General features: G+C 45.8%; 1 protein-coding gene across 1 annotated transcript in view; it reads left to right on the top strand.

Moving 5' to 3' along the window:
- Positions 1 to 19884, top strand: part of LOC119405482 (uncharacterized) — a 50475-nt gene that overhangs the window by 17073 nt on the left and 13518 nt on the right. The window contains 3 exon segments of the mRNA XM_037672315.2: positions 4571 to 4849; positions 8643 to 8807; positions 11882 to 12028. Coding sequence (XP_037528243.1) covers positions 4571 to 4849; positions 8643 to 8807; positions 11882 to 12028 — 591 coding nt within the window.

Here is a 19884-nt window from a genome sequence, read left to right as displayed (position 1 = left end):
CCGTTTTTTTTCTTTCTTTTCAGGTTGTTGGCGCAGTTTTCTTTTTTTACGCGTGCTAGGTCCGTGCATTCAAATGTTTTAAATGCGAAGCATTTCTTAGAGAACTTCCTGCGACTTTGAGCGTAATTCTATCTATCTATCTATCTAGCCGCCTACGACTTTGGTGCTCCTCCTGGCCGTTTCGTTAATCAGATGTATATCCATAACTTGGTGTTGTACATAACATGGCCGTATTACAGACATAAATGCACCTGGTTCATATCATTGAAACATCGGTGACACGCATGTCATGAACATGCACTGATGTTACATGCCACGGCCTTAGCGTCTTGCGGCAGTTCCCGTTAATTCATATACACCCAAATTGGTACGGCGTGACAAGAATTCATAACGACATAATGAATAGTCCTAACATGCAAATCATGACGCGCCATGTCTGTGCAGCATGATATTACATGACATGGGTCTCTGGGCGCATCGCTGGCCGTTTAACTGAAGGGATATATACGAAAACTGGTATGACGAGACATTTCTGTATGACGAACATAACTGACACGTGGTAACATGAAAATCATGACATGCATGTCATGTACGACATGATTTACATGCCACACTCATGGCGCACTCGCGGTCGTTTCGCTAGATTGATATACACCAAAATTGGTATTATGCGATGTGACTGTATGAAGAGCGTGAATAACAGGTGGTAACATGAAAACCATGACATCCATGACATGTATGTCATGATTTACATGCCACGCTCATGGTGCATTCGCGGCCGTTCGCTTGCATGATATACACCAAAATTGGTATTGCGCGACACGAGCGTATGACGAACGTACGTGAGAGGTGGTAACATGAAAATCATGACATGCAAGTCATGTACGACCTGATTTACATGCCACGCTCATGGTGCGCTAGCGGCCGTTTCAGTAGATTGATGTACACCAAAATTGGTATTGTGCGAAGTGACTGTATGAAGAACATTAATACCAGTTGGTAAGATGAAAACCATGACATGCATGTCATGTATGTCATGATTTACATGCCACGCTCATGATGCATTCGCAGCCGCGTCGCTAGCTTGATGTACACCAATATTGGTATTGCGCGCAGTGACTATATGACGAACGTAAATGAGGCGTGGTAACATGAAAATCATGACATGCATGACATGTACTACATGATTTACATGCCATGCTCATGGCGCACTCATGGCTGTTTCGCTAGATTGATATGCACCAAAATTGCGCGATGTGACTGTATGAAGAGCATGAATAACAGGTGGTAACATGAAAACCATGACATGCATGTCATGTATGTCATGATTTGCATGCCACGCTCATGGTGCATTCGCGGCCGTTTTGCTAGCTTGATATACACCAGAACTGGTATTGCGCGATGTGACTGTATGATGAACATTAGTGACAGGTGGTAACATGAAAAACCATGATATGCATGTCATGTATGGCATGATTTACATGCTATACTCATGGTGCACTCGCGGCCATTTCGCTCGCGTTTCATTGGCATGGTGTATACTAAATTGTGCATGCATGTGTGTATGGCAAACGTGCGGTATATGGTGGACTAGGTGCCATGGCACGAATGATTTCATTTGGCTCAAAGACAAACAAGGCGATGTATGCAGCTCTTTGCTGGCTGCTTCGCATTACATCGATTCCCACAGTGCGTGGGATTTGCCGAATTTTTTTCTGTCCACTTGTGGTGCGCAGTGCGTTTGAATGCACGCAGCCTGCATGATCCAAAGCATAAGGGATGACTTCCACCCATGCCATATCTTTGACTTCGTTTTATTGCTCCGTTTCCGAAACTCAAGATTCGCACATAATACGGCACGATACAAGTTCTGGAGAAGAACAGAAGGAAAGAATGCACAGTGTGTCCATGATTAAACAACACAAAAGTTCATTGTAACGTTCAGAAATTGGAAATGAAACATAGAACACATTGAACTTCAGAAGGACGTTTTGCTGGGCGAGTTGGCAATACACTCAAACCTCGTTATAACGAACATGGATATAAGGAATTATCGGTTATAACGAAGTAAATGAAGAATAGTCTTGTCATAGCTACAGTGTTACAAATAAACGTTTATAACGAAGTTTCGGATATAACGAAGTTATTTTTGTGGCAGATGCGGCTTTGTTATAATGAGATTTGAGTGTATACCATTATTAAACGTAGCGCAAAAAACACGGACGAGTGAAGGAGTCAGCGCTGTGTATGTTGCTCCTTTACTGTGTCCGTGTTTTTTGCGCTACGTTTAATAATGAAACACTTTAAAATGTGTAGGCCCTTTGACGTATACACATATAAGTAACACGATTTTTGTTTAGTACAATACTGACCAAAGTGCACAGGAGCTTCTGATGTGACAGAGTCATGAAATTTAAAGAAATGTAGGTTAAATGTCGGTGCATGGCAAAAACAATGAAGATGTGCAAAATACCTAAATATGGAATAATAATGCAATGAACTAATTAACCGCTGTACTAATACGAAACACAAAATAACTAGATATATACGAGTATATGCTCAGATGTTGCACAAATTTACATGGAATGCTGGATACCTTCACTACTGATAAACAAAATTAAAAAGCAGATTTAGCAGAGTAAGCAGTACATCGCACTAATAAGAGAGACACATTATTTGGCACTTGACCACTACTTGACAGTTAGCTGGCGGCAACCACATGAAGGTGATGGTCAGTTTATGCAGCAGCACATAACGTTTGAAGAAACGCGTATTATTCAATGGCCAGGTGAAATAAGGCTACTACACAGCTTTTCTTTCACCGCGAATACAATGCATAGCTGTAAGATAACGTCACTGAAATGAGAATGTCATGCCGTGTACACTAAGCACTTCGTTGAGATAAACACAAACAATAAAATTCTGCATATAGGACACTTGCAATACTCAAGGCTCACCAGAAAAAAACAACTCTCATGTTTACACATGAAGGTTCTTCGAATGGTTTTTCTATAGGTAATTGCAGAGATAATACATAAACACGAAGAGTACTTTTTCAGCTGTAAGTACATAGAATATTCACGCACCGAAAGAAAGCACTGCATCGTTAGCCCTCTATCAAAGGTTTGAAATGCTGCTTTCGAGACCTTGTTTCCCAAGCAGTTCGCATTAATGCTGCGCGGTGGTGATTTTTAAACGTGCTCTGTAGTTTCACGTGGTTTCGCTGTACTTTAGTGATCGTTGCAGCAGATCGAAAAAATGTCTGGCTCCGGAAGCGGTGCACGCGTGTTGGGAGATACAGTAGAACCCCGCTGTTACGTTCCTCACTGCTGCGTTTTCCCGGCTGTTACGTCGTTTTCCGCCGGTCCCGGCATAGCTCCCATAGGATACAATGTATTGGGAACCCCGCTGTTACGTCGTAACTGTCGGACGTTCCCGTATTATACGTCGCGAAGTGCATTCGGAGCCGACCGAGTGACTACCGAAGAGAGCGGCCACGGTGCATTTTCACGCAGCTTTTCCTGATTTGACCGTAACATTAGGCTCATTAGAGGCGCAAGCAACAGGATTTTTCGATTGATGCAAACAAAAGCATGGCCTTCGAGATTCACATTGCAAAGATGGCGTCTATGACGTAATTGCTCGCGAAAGCAAGGCCTTCGAGATTGGCATTTACTATTGACAAAAGCATAGCCTTTGAGATTTGTATTGCACAAACATGGCGTCTATGACGTATTGTTTGTAAAAGCAAGGCCTTCGAGATAGGTATTTACTTCTGCCATCGCGTTGGCGTAGACTCATCATCATCGTTATTTGTCGGAGGACGAGAGGAGTTCCGAGCTGGTTGGAGCTCGCATGGTCGTGCGCGCGGTTCGCGGTCGGACTCGCGGCGCTGGTCGTGATTGCGTGTGCTTAGTTCTTTCATGCCTACAGCTGTTGGTGTTAAAAAAATCACATACGTTGATTACATTTCTGTGGATGAGGCCGTCCCCGGCTCCGCGTTTCTATCCGTCGACTAGATCGCTGCTGAGCGCGCCAATTTTCGTGCTGCACGTAAGCATCGAAATAAAATTCTGTGCCACTAAATATTTTGTCGTTTTTCCTGTTTTTCGGCTCTTGCGTTTCCCGTCTCTTACGTTTATTTTCTACGGTCCCTTCAAAAACGTATCAGCGGGGTTCTACTGTAGTAGTTCCCGCGACTCCGCTGCCCTGCAGCTGGTGTTATTGATGCGTCAAATAGCAGCGAATCCGAGGACAATGACCTTTCGTCAGACCCCACGGATAAGTCTACCTTATGGGTCCGTGTATAGGTCGACTCCGATTGTAGGTCGACCCCCAAACTTGGGGAGGTCATTTTTATGAAAGAAACGTTGACTTATAATTGGCAGTATACGGTAGTTCAAAGAATGGGCAAAAACAAGTTTATGTCCATTGCGTCTCAAGGACATTGAGTCTCAAGGGGATATCCTAAGGCAGCAGAGGACGACTTCTGCGTGTTGTGCTTGATGCCAGCGTGCTTTCGCTCTGCGTTCGGTTGAACGCACCGGTTGTCCTGTCTCTTGTCTGGCAGGTCCCACGAAGCTCAACCGCCCCATGATCACAATCTTGAGTCAGAAGAAGACGCGTGGAAATCTGCGCAGCATTGAAGACTCCGTGTTCCTCAAGATGCAACAGGACTGTCTCGCTCCTTACACGGACAGCCTCTTTGAGGACACCGCGGCCGCGCGCCTACTACATGAGGAGTGCGCGTTGCGGCTGCCTTACAAGGAGTTGGCGGGAGCGGGGCTGGATCTGCACGCTGAGCCCTTCTTTCGCTCCCTCCTCTGGACTTTGCACCAGCGGTGTCTCCGTAAGTACAGTCCGTCTTGCTATTTTAAAGGGACTGACAACCGCCCAGATGATGTCACTTGGTAATAGAAATGAGAACACCATGTTATGGGGACGGAAGCAATCGCAATTATTTTAAATTGCCACACAGACTTGCGAAAAATGGTATTCCAAGGCATGGGTTGCCCGCAGGGTGGAAAGTGTATACACTCAATGTCAGATTTTTCGGACTCCCTAGGGACCGCGAAATCGTCCGAAAAATCGGGCAGTTCAAAAAAATGAATTCATGCTTTTTTATTTCGCTCAAGCAATCAAAGCGCCACAGCCACGTCCGAAATAGCGTCACTGCCTCCCAGTACACTTATCAGACGTTTTGGTGTGCGTCCAGGCTCTTGTGAGTACATTCGGTACCTGCCGCAAGCACTTAACTACGTGCCAAGCACCAATTGCAAATTCGCGTCTCGTGATGAGCGCCGCTAATATCAGCAAAGCGCAGAATGGATTACGGCTGTCTCGCATGGAGCGGACAAATCGTCTGGCTTCCCCCGATGTGTGCACACTCATTGCTGTATCTCCGCTCATATGCAGCACTTGCTACCGTGTGAAGCCGATCTTTTCTAGTTGTGTGCAGCACATCGCCAACTAAGCTGACACCGTCACTACCGGGGCGCTTGCTGTACTGTGCGCACACGTTTGTCATGAAAGTGTTCATGATGCCCATTCGTTCCTGACTGCACATGGGCACGGCGATGGCGAGCTGCTTTCATTTGTGAAGGCAATGCATCTGTGCAGCGCACTTAGCGGCCTCGCACAATGAGGTAGCATGAACGGCGGCATGGTGCATTTGGGTTGTTGCCTATTAAAAGCGGGCAGTATGCTTACAAGTGCGCTAGGCCACATGCACTTCCAAGCAGTTAGCTGAAGGTGCTTATCATAAAGGGTTTGTCAGCAATTAAGTCGTACTGGCGCGTTTGCTGCCTGTCGCCTTCACGTCTCCTTGCATTTCCGGTGCTTATCCGTAAAGACACCGCTTCACTGCGCCGTGATAGTGGCCCCTTCGGATTCTTGGTATGCTTCACCCCATAATATGCAAGCATTGCGGCAAAGCTGACTTACGGACACTGCTATGGCTACAAACAGATTGCCTGGCGAAAGCGCTGGTTCAAACCTACAAGTTGATGGCCGCGGTGTGTGCTTTAATTAATGCCATTTCAAACATGAAATTTGGGCAGAAAGTCCGAAAAATCGGACGCCAAAATGTTTCAGCATCCGAAATTTCGGATGTTTTTATACATTGACGTTTATGGGGCTTGTGACGGTGCCGCGAAAGCATCCGAATTTTCTAGCATGTCTGAAAGATCAGGCGTCCAAAAAATTGGTAGTTGACTGTAGTCGGGTACAGCTTTAGAAGTCCGCAGCATTTCCTCCTCATAGGCAGATGCACGCAAGCCTGTTAGGTTTCCCCATGCACCCTGGTCAGCCATGACACAGACAGCTGGAACTCATGTAGAACGACTTCGTCATAACTAGGCTTGTGCGAATAGTAAATTCTAGGTTCGAAGCGAATTTGAAGCGAATAGTGATTTGGTCGAATAATTTCGAATCGAATTCAAGTAGTATATATCACATGTTATAAAGAAAAATGAGCATGTTTGTCAAGACCCAACTAACCTGCACAATATTCTTTAAAAATTGAAACAAGGCATGTGCAAATGTCATTCTTTTTGGTTCGAGGGAAGTGGAAGCAACTTTGAATAGTAGCAGGATTTGACTTTTGGTAGAATGCAAGCGATAACCTGTAAAATATGTTACATTTTAAAATTTATTATACTTGGAGCATATAGGCTAGTATAACAAGCTTTTAAAAATAATGAATGAGGGTAATACATTTATTTAACCTTAAAGTAAGCTTCGCGGCAGTGCGGATTTTTCCTAGAAAGGTGCATTCACGGTATAGCACCCCTCCACTGTAGTGAAACCGCCTTTACAGGGGGGGTTACATGCTGACTAATATACACCTATTCGTTCATTTCGAATACTTTGAAATTTCCAATAATTTAAATTCAAATCAAAGCGAATTTGAATACTTAATATTCGTTCGAATATTCGAAGTGCTCGAATATTTGCACAAGCTTAGTCAACCATGGCTACTGAAATTTTGTTAAAGGGACACCAAAGAGCAAAACGATTTTTTTCATATTAGTAAAGTACTCTTTCACGATACCAAAAACACCATGCTTGCTGCGAGCGAGAAGACGCTTAGTAAGCGAGATAACGCACAAAAACAAAATGTGGGTGGCGACACCACCTTGAAGTTACCGCACCATTCGCCGTGACGTCACATGTTTTGATGGCGCTTACTAGGGACTACGTAGTTCCTAATCAGTAAAAATTAGAGCTGTGTGAATAGCAAAATATTGGGTGCGAAGCGAATTCGAATATTGAAGTGTGAGTGCGAATCGAATCGAATATTTTTCGAATATTTCTCGAATATTTCTAGAATAATTTTCGAATACTTCGAAGCGAAATTGCAGTTAGAGAGGATTCCTAAGCATATTCTTATGAGATAGCAACATGAAAGTGTTTCTTTTCGCTAGGTTGATGAAGCACTGGAGGGGTGGTGTTTCATAGTTTTCCAATGTAGAGGCTGAAATTTTATTTATGTACATGATTTGGTGCAACCAAAGTGTTGCCGACGATGCTTCACACGTGATAGGCAAAGATGCCATTTCATCAGCCTCTCCTCCTCTTTCAACTTCTGTGGAAACTCAACTGATGTGGCGGACAAGGGTGTGCTCTCTTTAAGTCCGGAGTTCCAAATCTGCCTCGTAGACGTCGATATATAAGAACATCTGAAATTTTGGATGCTAAAAAGCGTCGGCTTCCGATTTTTCGGACTTCCTGCCCAAATTTCAGGTCCATAACAGCATTAATTGAGCCCCCACCTCTGCCACATCTTTCGTCTCCATGTTGGAACCAGCGTTTTCTTGAGTTAGCACATTTGCGACCGTAGCAGAGCGTGAGAGGCAGCTTTGCCGCAATACGGGGTTGTGATGAGGTGAAGCATATTGCAAATCTAGAGACCACTTTCAATCGGACGTTGACTGTCTCTTGGCAAAGTTCGACCGTAACTGAGCTTGAAAGGCAGCTTTGCCGCAATGCTGGGGTGTGATGAGGTGAAGCATATTGAAACTCTAGGGACAGCTTCCAATCGGATATAGACTGTGTCTTGGCAAAGTTCGACCGCAACGGAGATTGAAAGGCAGCTTTGCCGCAATACGAGAGTGTAATGAGATGAAGCATATTGAAAATCTGAAGGGGTCACTTTCAATCGGATGTTGACTGTATTTGTTTTTGGGAAGTTCGAATAATTCAAATAGTAAAATTCCAGTGCGAATCGAATAGCAAACCCTTTTCGAAAAATATTCGAAATTTCGAATATTCGCACACCCCTAGTAAAAATGAAGTACATTGTCCTCTGAGGGGGCCATAGACTTAACATACCAAGTTTGGGGTAATCTTGTTGAGTCAATGGTGCCAGAATATGATAAATACACTTTGAAATCCGTAATGTCATACGGGGAGATTTCGGCGCGAAATTTAAAGATGAAACTTTGAACTTAATTTTCCCCTCTATTAATAAACCTATGATGGCGAAATTAACAACATTAGAGTTCTCAGAGCACAATTTAGCGATCTAAACCGATTCATTGTTTCTCTTTAATGTCCCTTTAAGGAATGTGTGTTGTCCATGTGTAGTGTGAGATTACGGTGCCACCCCCTTGACTGTTGCTCACTGTTCCTGTGTACTGCAGAGCAGCTGCGAGAGAAGGCAAGCATTACGGTGCCTCCCGACTATGGCCGCACGATGTTTGGCGTCATGGACGAGACCGGCACCTTGCAGTATGGCCAAGTGTTTGTCCAGTATTCACGGGACTTGGCACACTACACGCCTGACGATGAGTACATTGTCCTCAAAGGTACGGCTTCATGGCACGATGCCGTCTTAAGGGGGGACGTGGCTTTGGAAAACCAACTTTCTTATAACTTAACAGATGTTGATGAAAATTGGTACAAATATTCAGCATGTCTCCCTGCTGCTTCTAAAAAAGTTTCAGAGTGATATCTTCAGAACTTTTTATTCAATTAAATTTTTACTTCTTGCATTTTCTTGCACTTTGCGCAATGCCTGGAGAGTTTAAAAAAAGGACTAGAAGGCTAGGTGAATATTTGTTGCATAGCTAAATGCACGCTGAGTGTCATGACATTCTTGCTTTATTTTTTTGCAACACAATATTCTTGCATTGCGATTCTTTTGACACCTTCAAATCGGGCACACTCTTGGGATGAACGAGTAGTCACTTCGTAAAATTACAAAGCGTCAAAGTGAGAAAGAAAGAATGTCACGACATGCATTGTAGTCTAAGAAACATGACAAAAGAAACGGAGTCAAAATAGGCCAAACGGTTAGGAAGAAAATGGCTGCGCAAACTTGGCAGGCAGGCAAGAAGGCACTTTTGAGAAAACGGCTCTCGAAGTTCACCTTGCGTCCAGTGATCTGGAATGCACCAGGATTATAGTTTTTGGTGTTCTTAGTGATGTGAGGTCTCTTGAGCATTTGGTGCTTGCTTTGGTGCACTTTTGATGCCTTTTTTTTCCCGTGTGGCATCCTTCTCTGCAGCTCATTGAATGGAGTGCTTTCCAGGCTTCGGGCCAAGTGATGCACAAAACTCCCTATAAGCATGGAGAGTGCCAGTATTATACTTGCAGACTGCCTCATTGACAGCTGTTTCGGCGGCAACCAGTGAAGCGTTTAGCTCTTCTGGTAGAATTGACCAAACTACCGAATGAAGACTCTCGGCCGCATTTTGACTTTTTTTTTTGGCAACAGCCGCGCAACTGAGGGTGGTCAGGTTTTAGTAGACTGGCAGCAATGCAGTGCTGCCAATTTATACGTGTGCGGTGGTGGAGCCTTGCCTTCAGCTTCTGCAGCACGGTACTTGCACCAGCTCAGGGACCCAAGTGGGCAGAATTCATGGCGTGGCTCCTCATCTCTCGAGGTGACATGATGGAACGTTGCCATTATGGCCTTTTGCATGTCATCAATGTCAACTTTGTCACGGATAGCCATACCATAACCAGTCAGTCTTTTAAATTAATCAGGTCTTGAGTCAGGCCGGCCCATTTTCCAAGTGGTTGATCTTTTTGCTTCTTGATACAGGTGTTGGCAGAGCTGTACCCATCCTCTTTTTGACATGATTTATACAGTCTTCTTTAGCCAATGGAATAAATCCGTATGTTCTTTCTTTAGAAAGAGTCAGGGAAGTATCACTGTCTCCATCAAACATTGGATGTGTGTCGGAGGTCATTCTTTCCAGTGAGCTTCTGAATAAAATTAAGGTGGGGGTCGTGGCATTCAGTACCAACTTTCTTATTCCTTCGTAGGTTTTCATGAAAATTGGCACACTTATTGCAAACATTTCTGGGATGAAATATATGAGCAGTTTATTCAATAACGCGAGTTGGTCAGATATAAATTCAACTCCCTGCTTCACACACGCCACACTCATTTGCAAACCTCGCCTGTGATGCGTTTCGTCATCCACTCGGTCGCGGAAACGGTAATTTGCGAGGCTTCGTTATTTTAGAAGATTCATCAGAGCTAGCGGCGATACCAAGCACGAATCCAAGCGTGCCTAAATTGCATCACCAGCGCTTTCTTTCATGCCGATGTACTCGGCCGCGGGGTCCGGGAAGTCGCGCACTATATGCTGGCTGGCGGCATTCGGCGACAATGCGCAGTGCTCAGCCGCGGCGACGAAAAATCGGCGCGCGTAACGTACTTGGTCTCTCATTTTGCGGCGCCGACGCGCGAAATTGCTAGCCGCTGCTCGGAGCGGTCAATGCGCGACGAGCTTGACCGGGAGTCCGCTGCCGATGCGTAAAGTGCTCATCCGCACTTTCGAGTAGCCAGCGGACGATGCGATTTGTTGCTTGCGACGAAGCACAGTGCGGCTTGTCCGCTAGCGCGATGTCCGTGCCCGCAAAGTTCGGATTCGTCTCGTAAACCAGCGCCGTAAGCGGAGTTAGGCCTAGCCACGACTCCGAGCAGCAAGCTCGGTCGCGGTGTGCGTGGCCGCGGTGCCCGATGTTTCAAAGCACGTCATGTTCGATCGCGAGTACAAAGAGTAGTCCCGCGAAGTTCTTCGTCACGGAGGACGAAGTGCTGACAAGCTGAACTACCCGAGACGCGCATCTGCGATGTTCGCGACGAGCGCGGCACGCTACCGTCTCTCGTACACTGATGACGGCGCTTCCGCTTGCAGCTGTCAAACTACAGGGTAATCATATTCTAAATTATCGTCTACCCGTGCATACAGAACAAGTGAACGCGTCACTAAGTAGCGCGATTTTCGACAGTCGTAACATCAGGTAACATCGCGACGCGTAAGCAGCAGACGGCTGTCCTCTCGGAGCGAGCATCGGACCAATGGCGAGGCGTTCTGGAGCAACATGGCGGACGCGGCCAATCGGAGGCCTCGAAACGACCTTCAGAGATTTGCTTTTTGTGCGCTTGTTTTTAAAGGGAGGCGCCAGCTGAGGCGGGGAATTTGAAAAGGAAGAAATGCCCTTTACGGCGAGCTCAAAATGGCGGCGCCCGGTTGTACCGTTGCGGAGCAAGAAATTTTTGAAAAGCACTGTTTTTTTGCGATCTCCACAATAATTTTCGACACCTCAGCCCGCGCAACTAATTTTTTAAAGCACTTCTAGGTGGTTTTCAGTGAAGATATTTTGGAATCAGATAGAAAAAGGGCTACAGAAACCGAAAATGTGATTTTCAAAAAATCGATTTTTTTGCGATTTTGCGCGATACGAAAGCCGCGTCCCCCCTTAATTTTGCACGTGTTGAATGATTACAAAGAGTTTTCAAGAACGGAAATGCAAGCATTTCAGTGCATGATGTTTATGCGCATGTGTATTCACCTCAAAGGGTGTGAACTTTGAAGAGTATAAATGCAAGAAATTGGTCCTTCCTTTTGCACTCTCTGCGCAGGCAGTGTGATTGTGACCAAGAACCCCTGCGTCCATATCGGCGACATCCGCAAGCTAGAAGCCGTAGACGCTCCGGCGCTGCACCACATTCGGGATTGCATTGTCTTTCCTTCCTCCGGCAAACGGCCCCACCCCAACGAGATGGCTGGTGAGTGATTTGGCGTTCAGCTCGTATTTGTGCATCGCCTTCGGTGACAAATTCTTGGATGTGGTCGACAGGTCTCTATCCTTTCGAGGTGCCGGAGGCCGCAGGGAAGCATAGTGAAGATGTTAGTCTGATGCTCCATCTATTTTCTAGGAAGTCCTCTTGATTACAGAATAATTATAAATCTATTCATTGTGCTCTTGGCGATTCTTGTCTCACCGGCCCACAGCATCTGTAGAACTTTACTGTCAGCACACGTTAAAACACTACAGTAAACTGTAAGTTAATGGAAATCCCTTATACGGAACTGCTGCTTAGATGGGAGAACTGCTTCTAATAGGATTGGTTTCGTACTTGAATTCTGCAACCATGTTGCTCTCGGTAAACGGAACTCCTGTTAAGGGACCCTGAAGCAGTTTTGACGATTTTGTACGAACACATTAAGCTGGTAGAGCAAGTCGTAAGGATCATTTACAGACCGATTTAAGCTATGTGCGTAAACTGTGTAATTTATTACAAGGCTTTAAAGCTGCGAATAGCCACCGATCACAGCGGCTCAGCTGTGATCCCCGGCCACTTCCAGTCCACGTCACTGAACCTCCTGTGGGCAACGAGCGTCGTCTGCCTGTGTTACAACGTGCTCTGTGTCGACGTGAGCTGAGCGACAGTGTTTATCTCGACGTTTCTTTTCTTGGACAAAATGAATTGCCCTAGCCGCGTTGTGTACCACATATCTAGCAATCGGTGACTTGTAGCTGCGACATTGTGCAATGTTTGTGAGGCATCTGGCGAGCGGAATCCCTTCAGCTCGTCGCTGCAATGAGCGTCGCACTCTCGCTATCCGTTCAACGCCACGATCCACATGTCTGCGGCTCTAACTTCACCCCTGAAGACACAACCACATTGCCAGGGTTTACGCTTATCGGTGATCATTCTCGAACTCTGTTTGTTTGTCCGCATGCTTTTGCAGGTTGTCGCCATACAGGAGAATAAAATAGTGATTCCACTCCTGCGCCAACTGCGCCAGAGTGCGCCAAATTGTATTTACGCAGCTGTCAGTAGCGCAGCTGTCAATACGCAGCTGTCAGTAGCGGGCCCGTCGCTGACGGCCCACAGTGAAGCGGCTACGCCATATTACACATCCGCCCCTCGCTTTCGAGGGTCAATAGCTGACGGTTAAAAAAACTCAGTTATGAATGCGATACCAACAAATTGTATTGTTAAACGAGGTAAGGCTAGCTGCTAACTCTTTTGGATCCGATCTCGCGTAACTCAACAAAACGCTGGTTTAAGGGAATATGGCCGCTCCAGGAACCGAAGCGTTTTCATGCTCTGAGTTCTCTAAACACGAAGTAAACGTTGGGAGCACAGCAAGTTTACGAACAGTCTCCTGATGCCTCGAGATAGCGCAAGCGACTGCACCCTTCGAACGATGCGGTTCCCCCCCCGCTCCCCTGGCGTCTCGTGCTCCTTACGAAAGACGGGCGGGGCGTTTCCTCTATGTTTGATGAGCAATCGACGGCAGGCCTGCAAGCGGGAAGATGTTATCTCATACGCTCTCCGTGCGACGGAGACAGACGGCCGGCTAGTTTAATCTCCGCTTCAGCCGCGTTCGTCGCTAGCGCTCGCGAGCTTTTACCCGCTGCTAGAATTCGCGTGGTGATGTTATTAATTTGAACTTTATACGGAAAATTACAGCAACGGCGACGGCAAAAATCCGCCGAATGTGTCCATATCATTGCTATCATAATAAAAATAAAAAAAAATTGAGGAGCCATTTCACTCTGTGAAGTGGATGATAAGCGAAGCTGTTTCGCGCATGGCACAGAGGTGACATGGTGGAGGACAGTTTGGTATGTAAGGCCAGGTTGTTCACGGCCAGGCTGTTAACGTTCAATCCGCAATATTAATGCGAAAGCCTTAGATGCTTTATCAAACACGAAAATTGACCGTCAGCGGCGTCAATCGGTTGATGCAAAAAATAATCATCACGTCATAGATCGTCAAAACTTGTGACGTCATCATGGCGTCATATATCGCGACGTCACGTGATGACGTCATCACATGACATCGTCACTTTACACTGCTTCGGTGATCGGTGCACCGATCATGGAGCTAGCGCAAAACCAGGTGAGGTGCAGAAAGCTTGCAGAGAGGGAGGGGGAGGATCTACCCGTCGATCGAGAAGAAAAAGAACCTGGCTTTCGCCTTGGAGTTTTCTTAGGGGAATGCATTAGGGACAGTGTGGCTCTTTGGCATTGAGGCACTGCTGTACATTGCGGCGTTTGTCTACCATGTCTGCTGATAACCACATAGATATATTTAGAGTGTTACTTCATAAAATGCAATTTTATTGATCCGGTATTCTGTTTATTTGTTAGTGTCGAAAATTATCGCCGAAGAGGTTAATCCAGAACACTCAACTGCATGAACCCTTATTTTTTCATTAGCGAGTGAAGTATGGAGTTCTCCTGAGATGATTTTTTCCATGAGATTTTCAATGAATCGAAATATTTCTAGCCTTCCTAAGAGCCCCATAATAATATTCAGGGGCTTGAATGTTAATGCAATATGGTTCTGTAGTGCACTCCAGGACGTAAAATTATCTGCTCCAAAGTGCTCCAAGATGAAAATTTTTGCTGCTCCATAGTGCTCCAAAACGGAAATTTTGCTGCTCCAAAAATTGCTCCAAATCGGAAGTCCTCGGTAGCATCACTGAAAATATGATCAACTGGTAGTTTGGCGGCACCTGTCGGAGCAAATATTAACCACTCCGCGAGCGGCGTGCTGCCGGGCACACTGGGCCTTCAAGATTGCGCGCAACCTGTCGGCGCGCAATATCGGAGGCCATGACTGGGCAAAGCTCAAACCGTCGAGTGTGCTTATGACAGCGCTGCGATTGCCGGCGATGCCAGCGTGTCTGTGAGTTGAGGGTGCAAGGCAGGGTGAGGAGGAGGGTATACAGTAGACTCCCGTTAAGACGAACTCGAAGGGACGGCGGTCATCTGTTCGTCTTATCAGGAGTTCGGCTTATCAGAAGTGCCCTCAAAAAGAGACATGCTAATATGCCAAGTGCATCCAAATATGTTACTTGAAAACACTGAATGGAGTAGACTTACAGTGGGGGCGAAAAGACAAGAAAAAGCATTTATTTGGCTCATCTAGATAAAAGCTATGCCTTCAAGCAGAGTATTTACACGAATCTTACGAGCACCCGATTTCGCGTGTTCAAAAATAAAAATACTCATGAAGATATTTGCTACCACATTTTAATGATAAAACTGTAACACACTCCTATGTTGACGATTTGAAAAAATATTAAGAGACAAGCACAATTTTCCTTCAAAGAATGTAAAATTTATTGTCCTGGCAGTTCCTTTTCTGTGAGCCTGTTTTGCTGGCTCTAAGATCACTTCTGGATACGCCTCGGTCGCGTGCTGTTGCATTGACAGTCATTATATGCCGAGTTGCTTAAGAAAGTCTGCAAGGTTTTCTTCGAGGTCCGGATATTTTCCCGTTTTCGACCCGCAGTAACTTTTCCTGACCGACGTGCAGCTGAAGATATCCCATCGCGCTACTCACGCTCACAAGCTTCGCGCACACGAAAAAGACACGACGCAGCTATATTCACTGTGAAAAACAGCCTTCCTTTGTCGTGCGCTTCCACAATCAAAATTGCTCATCACAATTTGCACTTCACTGGGAACAAATACAATGCGCACAGGTCCTACGCGAACCAACGCAAATTGACCAAAAAATACATGTGCTCGGCCGCCATTGTGTGATGGCGATGACAATGCGCCTGACCCTTCTGACGGGAGTGCGCCACAATCGCAATCGTGGTTTCGGTTTCGTACTCGATTGTGATGCACAGACCAATTTTGTTCTGTTGTCGCTTTCTTTTTTTTTTCCCACTCCCCTTACAGCGGAGGGGCCCCAAGCTCTTGTGTTCTTCTGTCTGTTCTCCTTTGTACTCCAGCTGGGAAACCGAAGAACGGGGGGGGGGGGGGGGAATACAAAAGGACGCACTGGCTTGGGGGTCCAAGTTGTAAATAAATCCCCCTACTCCTTTTGTTGCTTTCTTTGCTGATAAAGCCCACACCTCCCCCACCCACAGGCTGGGGGTGAGGGGGGATACCGGCTTTATGCGCTGACCTGTCTTCATTTTTTTCCTTTTTCTTGGTCGCCTGAATGCCCCAACAAGACTGCAGTGTTCGTTTCGCAGAATCGCTAGCCTTGTCGATCACCGCGAAAGTTCAGAAGAGTACAGCTGGGCGGTTCGTCTTAAGCGAATTTTTTTTTTTGCATTGAGTCTATGGGAAACCAAACAAGTGGTCCCGTGTTGTTCGGTATAAGCGAGAATTCGTCTTAACAGAGTTCATCTTAACGGGAGTTTACTGTATATATAATTGTCCATACAGTCGAACCCGTTTATAACGAACTCGAAAGTGTCGCGAAAAGTGGTCATTATGTCAGTAGTTCGTTGTATATGGACTCGCCCTTAAAAATGTGCGCTTTGCGGCCAATCCGTTTTTTTTTTTTTCCCTTTGTGCACTTTTATTAAAGTGCTAACAACCCCTTCAGTGACAAGCTAAGCCTTTTCGCGTCGTGAAGCGACGCCCGCTGCGTGCTCACGAGTGAATTAACCGCCTTTGCAATGAGCTGACACCGTTTCACCGAAGCGCGGTACCGCGACGGGGAGCTGATCGTCCCTGGCTAATTGCGTGCAGCGTGTCGCCTACTCGGGTCGCGGAGTCACTGCCAGGCCGCTTGCTGTATGCCGTGTGCGTGCGTTTGTACGTTTTTCGTGCTTGCTTCACTCCGGATCATGCACGGATGTGGCGACTAGCCTCTTCGGTCAATGCGGCGAAAACAAGAATTTTCCAAGCAACGCGCACTACGCCTCCGCGACGCTCTCGCGGCGCACTTCAGTTGTCACCTAGTCAAACACGCAGTATACGCTCGCTGTCAGTGCATCGACGTTTCTCGGTGCCCGCATTGCTCAACAACAGCGTGCTACTTTCGTTTCTACAAAGCGACGCGCACTTTAAAGCGGTCTCGCACGACACGGCGGCGGCAAACTTGCAAACGTCAGTATGGCTAAGCATGGCGCTCGTACCGCTGTCAATCCGCAGTGTACGGTGTACGCCACACGCGCAGCCGAGCAGATATCTACAGATGACTGTGATAAGGTTGTCGGCTATAAGGCATAACGGCACGTTTATTGAAGGCATCGCCGCAATCGCGTGGAAGTCGTAATCACCGATCGACCGGTCTCTGCCGTTACCGAAAAAACAGACTACTTTTTCGACGAGTTTAGGGACACAGTGAACCTTTTTGCGATGGAAAGTTATCGCGGTTATCACTTCTTGCATTTATGCCTTCTTGCGTTCCAAGGCATTGTTTGGTTCATCGCAGGCGGTCGTATACTATAGCTACAGAGAACAGCGTCAGGAAAGGTCACCGTGCGAAAGCTGACCGCAAGGCTTCATGCTGCCTACTATTTTTTTTTTCCTCACTGCGCATGTGTGAAGAAATTCATATGATTGTTTCCCATTGCTATTTTTCTGTTGTGTGCACCTATTATGTACCACGCTGCCAAGATCTTGAAAAAGATCGCAGTATCTATAAAAAAAAAAAAAATACCACTGAAGAAACGCGTGGAAAGTGAGCGACCTCGCTCGCAGCGTCCGAAATCTGCGTGCGGTGCTCGCCGATCTGGGTATCTTAGTCGCGAGTAAATGGGAGCGGGGCACGCGCGAGCGCACGCCCCTGTCACGCTTTAGAAGGCATGCTTTAAGTTTTTTCGCTTCGTATGCGCCATATTTTTACTGCGACAGCGTCTCAAGTGTTTGTTGTAAAAGTAGGAGGCTTTGAAAAATGTTCGCTATGTCTGGACGCAGCTTCAATGGTTAGCATAGGAAAATCGTAAGTGCACCCAAATATGGTCGTTATAACCGATAGATCATTATATGTGGGATCGTTATAAGTGGGTTCGACTGTAGTGGCCTTGGTACACGGTGCGTCGCTTAATTTCTGGTGCGAATGATTTAGGGATGCTCTTGCCTAAACGCTGACAAAACTTTAAAAAACCGTTTCAGGGTCCCTTTAAACGGAGCATATTTTCCTGGTTTCTACAGGTTCCGTTTAACAAGAGTATACTGTATTAAGCCATGCCTTGTGGCTTTTCATTCTCGTTCATCTTTATATATTATCATGAGAATAAGTAAACTTTATTGTCAAACTTCATTATGAATTGCGTCTGCATGTGATGCCGACGCGGAGGTGATGTCACATGTCACAAGTGACGGGATGCATGTGACGGGCGCACATGATTGCTGAGATGCATGTGTGTAAGGCTTGAGAATGAGGCTCTGTGTGATAAGTTGTCTGCATAAGTAATGCTTTCTTAGATGGAGATCATTGTACAAACAAGTCATTCGCTTGTAGTACAGCTTATATTGTTTGTTGACGCCTAATAAAAGCGTATAAAAAAGGACGTGAGTGAAACTTGCGCACAAGGAATGTGGACTTTGTAGGTACCTTTTCTGGCCTTTTCTGCCCTTAGTACTGTGAGCATTTTACTACCTACAGTGGAACCCCGATTATACGGCTTTGAGGGGACTACGCGGAACCAGGGTGTCGGAACGAAATGTTTTTCGTTTTGGTTTTAGTTTCGTTTCACCGCAAAAAGTTCCGTTTCGTTTCTGTTCCGGAACGGAAAAAAAAAAACGTTCCGTAACGGTTCGTAACGGTTTTTTTTTTTCTTTGTATAAAAAAAGAAAGTATGAAAAAGGTAAAGCAATCATTAAAAAAAACATTGGATTTGTGATGTAGTTGCATGCCCTTCTCTTAAGAAAGTGTTGGGACAAGGGTAAAACCCGTTCTTCAGAGGAGCGGTTGTAACTGTACCACGTATTCCTACCAACTAGCACAAACTTGTATTCATTTCAAAGTCATAGTATTTATTCTCACAAGACAAGTACGAATTTTTTTAGTTGGCTTAATTCTTTGTGTCAAGGGAGTGAGCACGATCTCAGAAACAGCACGTCATTGAGTGTATTCTCTGATGTGCGAGACCGCTGTTCTGATAAAAAGATCGCCAGGCCTGCGTGAAACACGCAGCAAGTCACAGCAAAAGCTAGAAGAGCGGACTTTGTAGAGCCCGTTGTTATCTCTTGGGGCAACTAATACAAGTAAACATGCAACGTACCCACTACGTCATAAATCGTCGCAAGTTTTCTGAAGTAGCGAAGTTCCCACTATGCCATTTTTCTTCATTCTTCGGAGAATAGCGGTACCCGCTACACATCTGTAAGGCATTATCTGCACTTTGTGCTGTGGCTTATAATGAAGAATTATGGCTGAGCACTTTGCAGTGGGTGGGAAAGAGTGTTCGGAATGGGCGCCTCCATTCGATTTCAATTCCATTCCGGGGAATTAGAACTTGCCGCAGTTCCATTCCTTTCAATTCCTCGGGATGAAAAAAACTTAGCCCACTGGCACTCGGGGAATGGCCTGGCAGTCCGATTCCATTCCTGTAATTCCTCAACGTAGGAAAGGCATCCTGATAGTTTCATCGAGTTAAGAATGAACGCCCCATAAAGCTGATGTCATCAAATGCATTAAGAACTGCAAAAGTACGCAAAACACGTTGCCAAGGTCGAGGAGCTTGGTGACATATCTCGTGCAGTACAACCACCCTACTAATTCCCATAGGGGCAGTTCTCTCGCTACCGATAGTGTTTGAGTGGTCAACATGTTTGAACGAATGGTGGTGTTTCAATATTGTTTAAGCTTAAATCTTTTAATGCTAAAATGACGACATAGCGTATTTTTAAGCTGACAAAAGCGCCTTT

The sequence above is a fragment of the Rhipicephalus sanguineus genome, chromosome 9 (assembly GCF_013339695.2).
Source record: "Rhipicephalus sanguineus isolate Rsan-2018 chromosome 9, BIME_Rsan_1.4, whole genome shotgun sequence".
NCBI classification, from domain to species: Eukaryota; Metazoa; Arthropoda; class Arachnida; order Ixodida; family Ixodidae; genus Rhipicephalus; species Rhipicephalus sanguineus.
The sequence above is the reverse complement of the archived record's forward strand: the minus strand, read 5'-3'. Positions and strand labels throughout refer to the sequence as shown.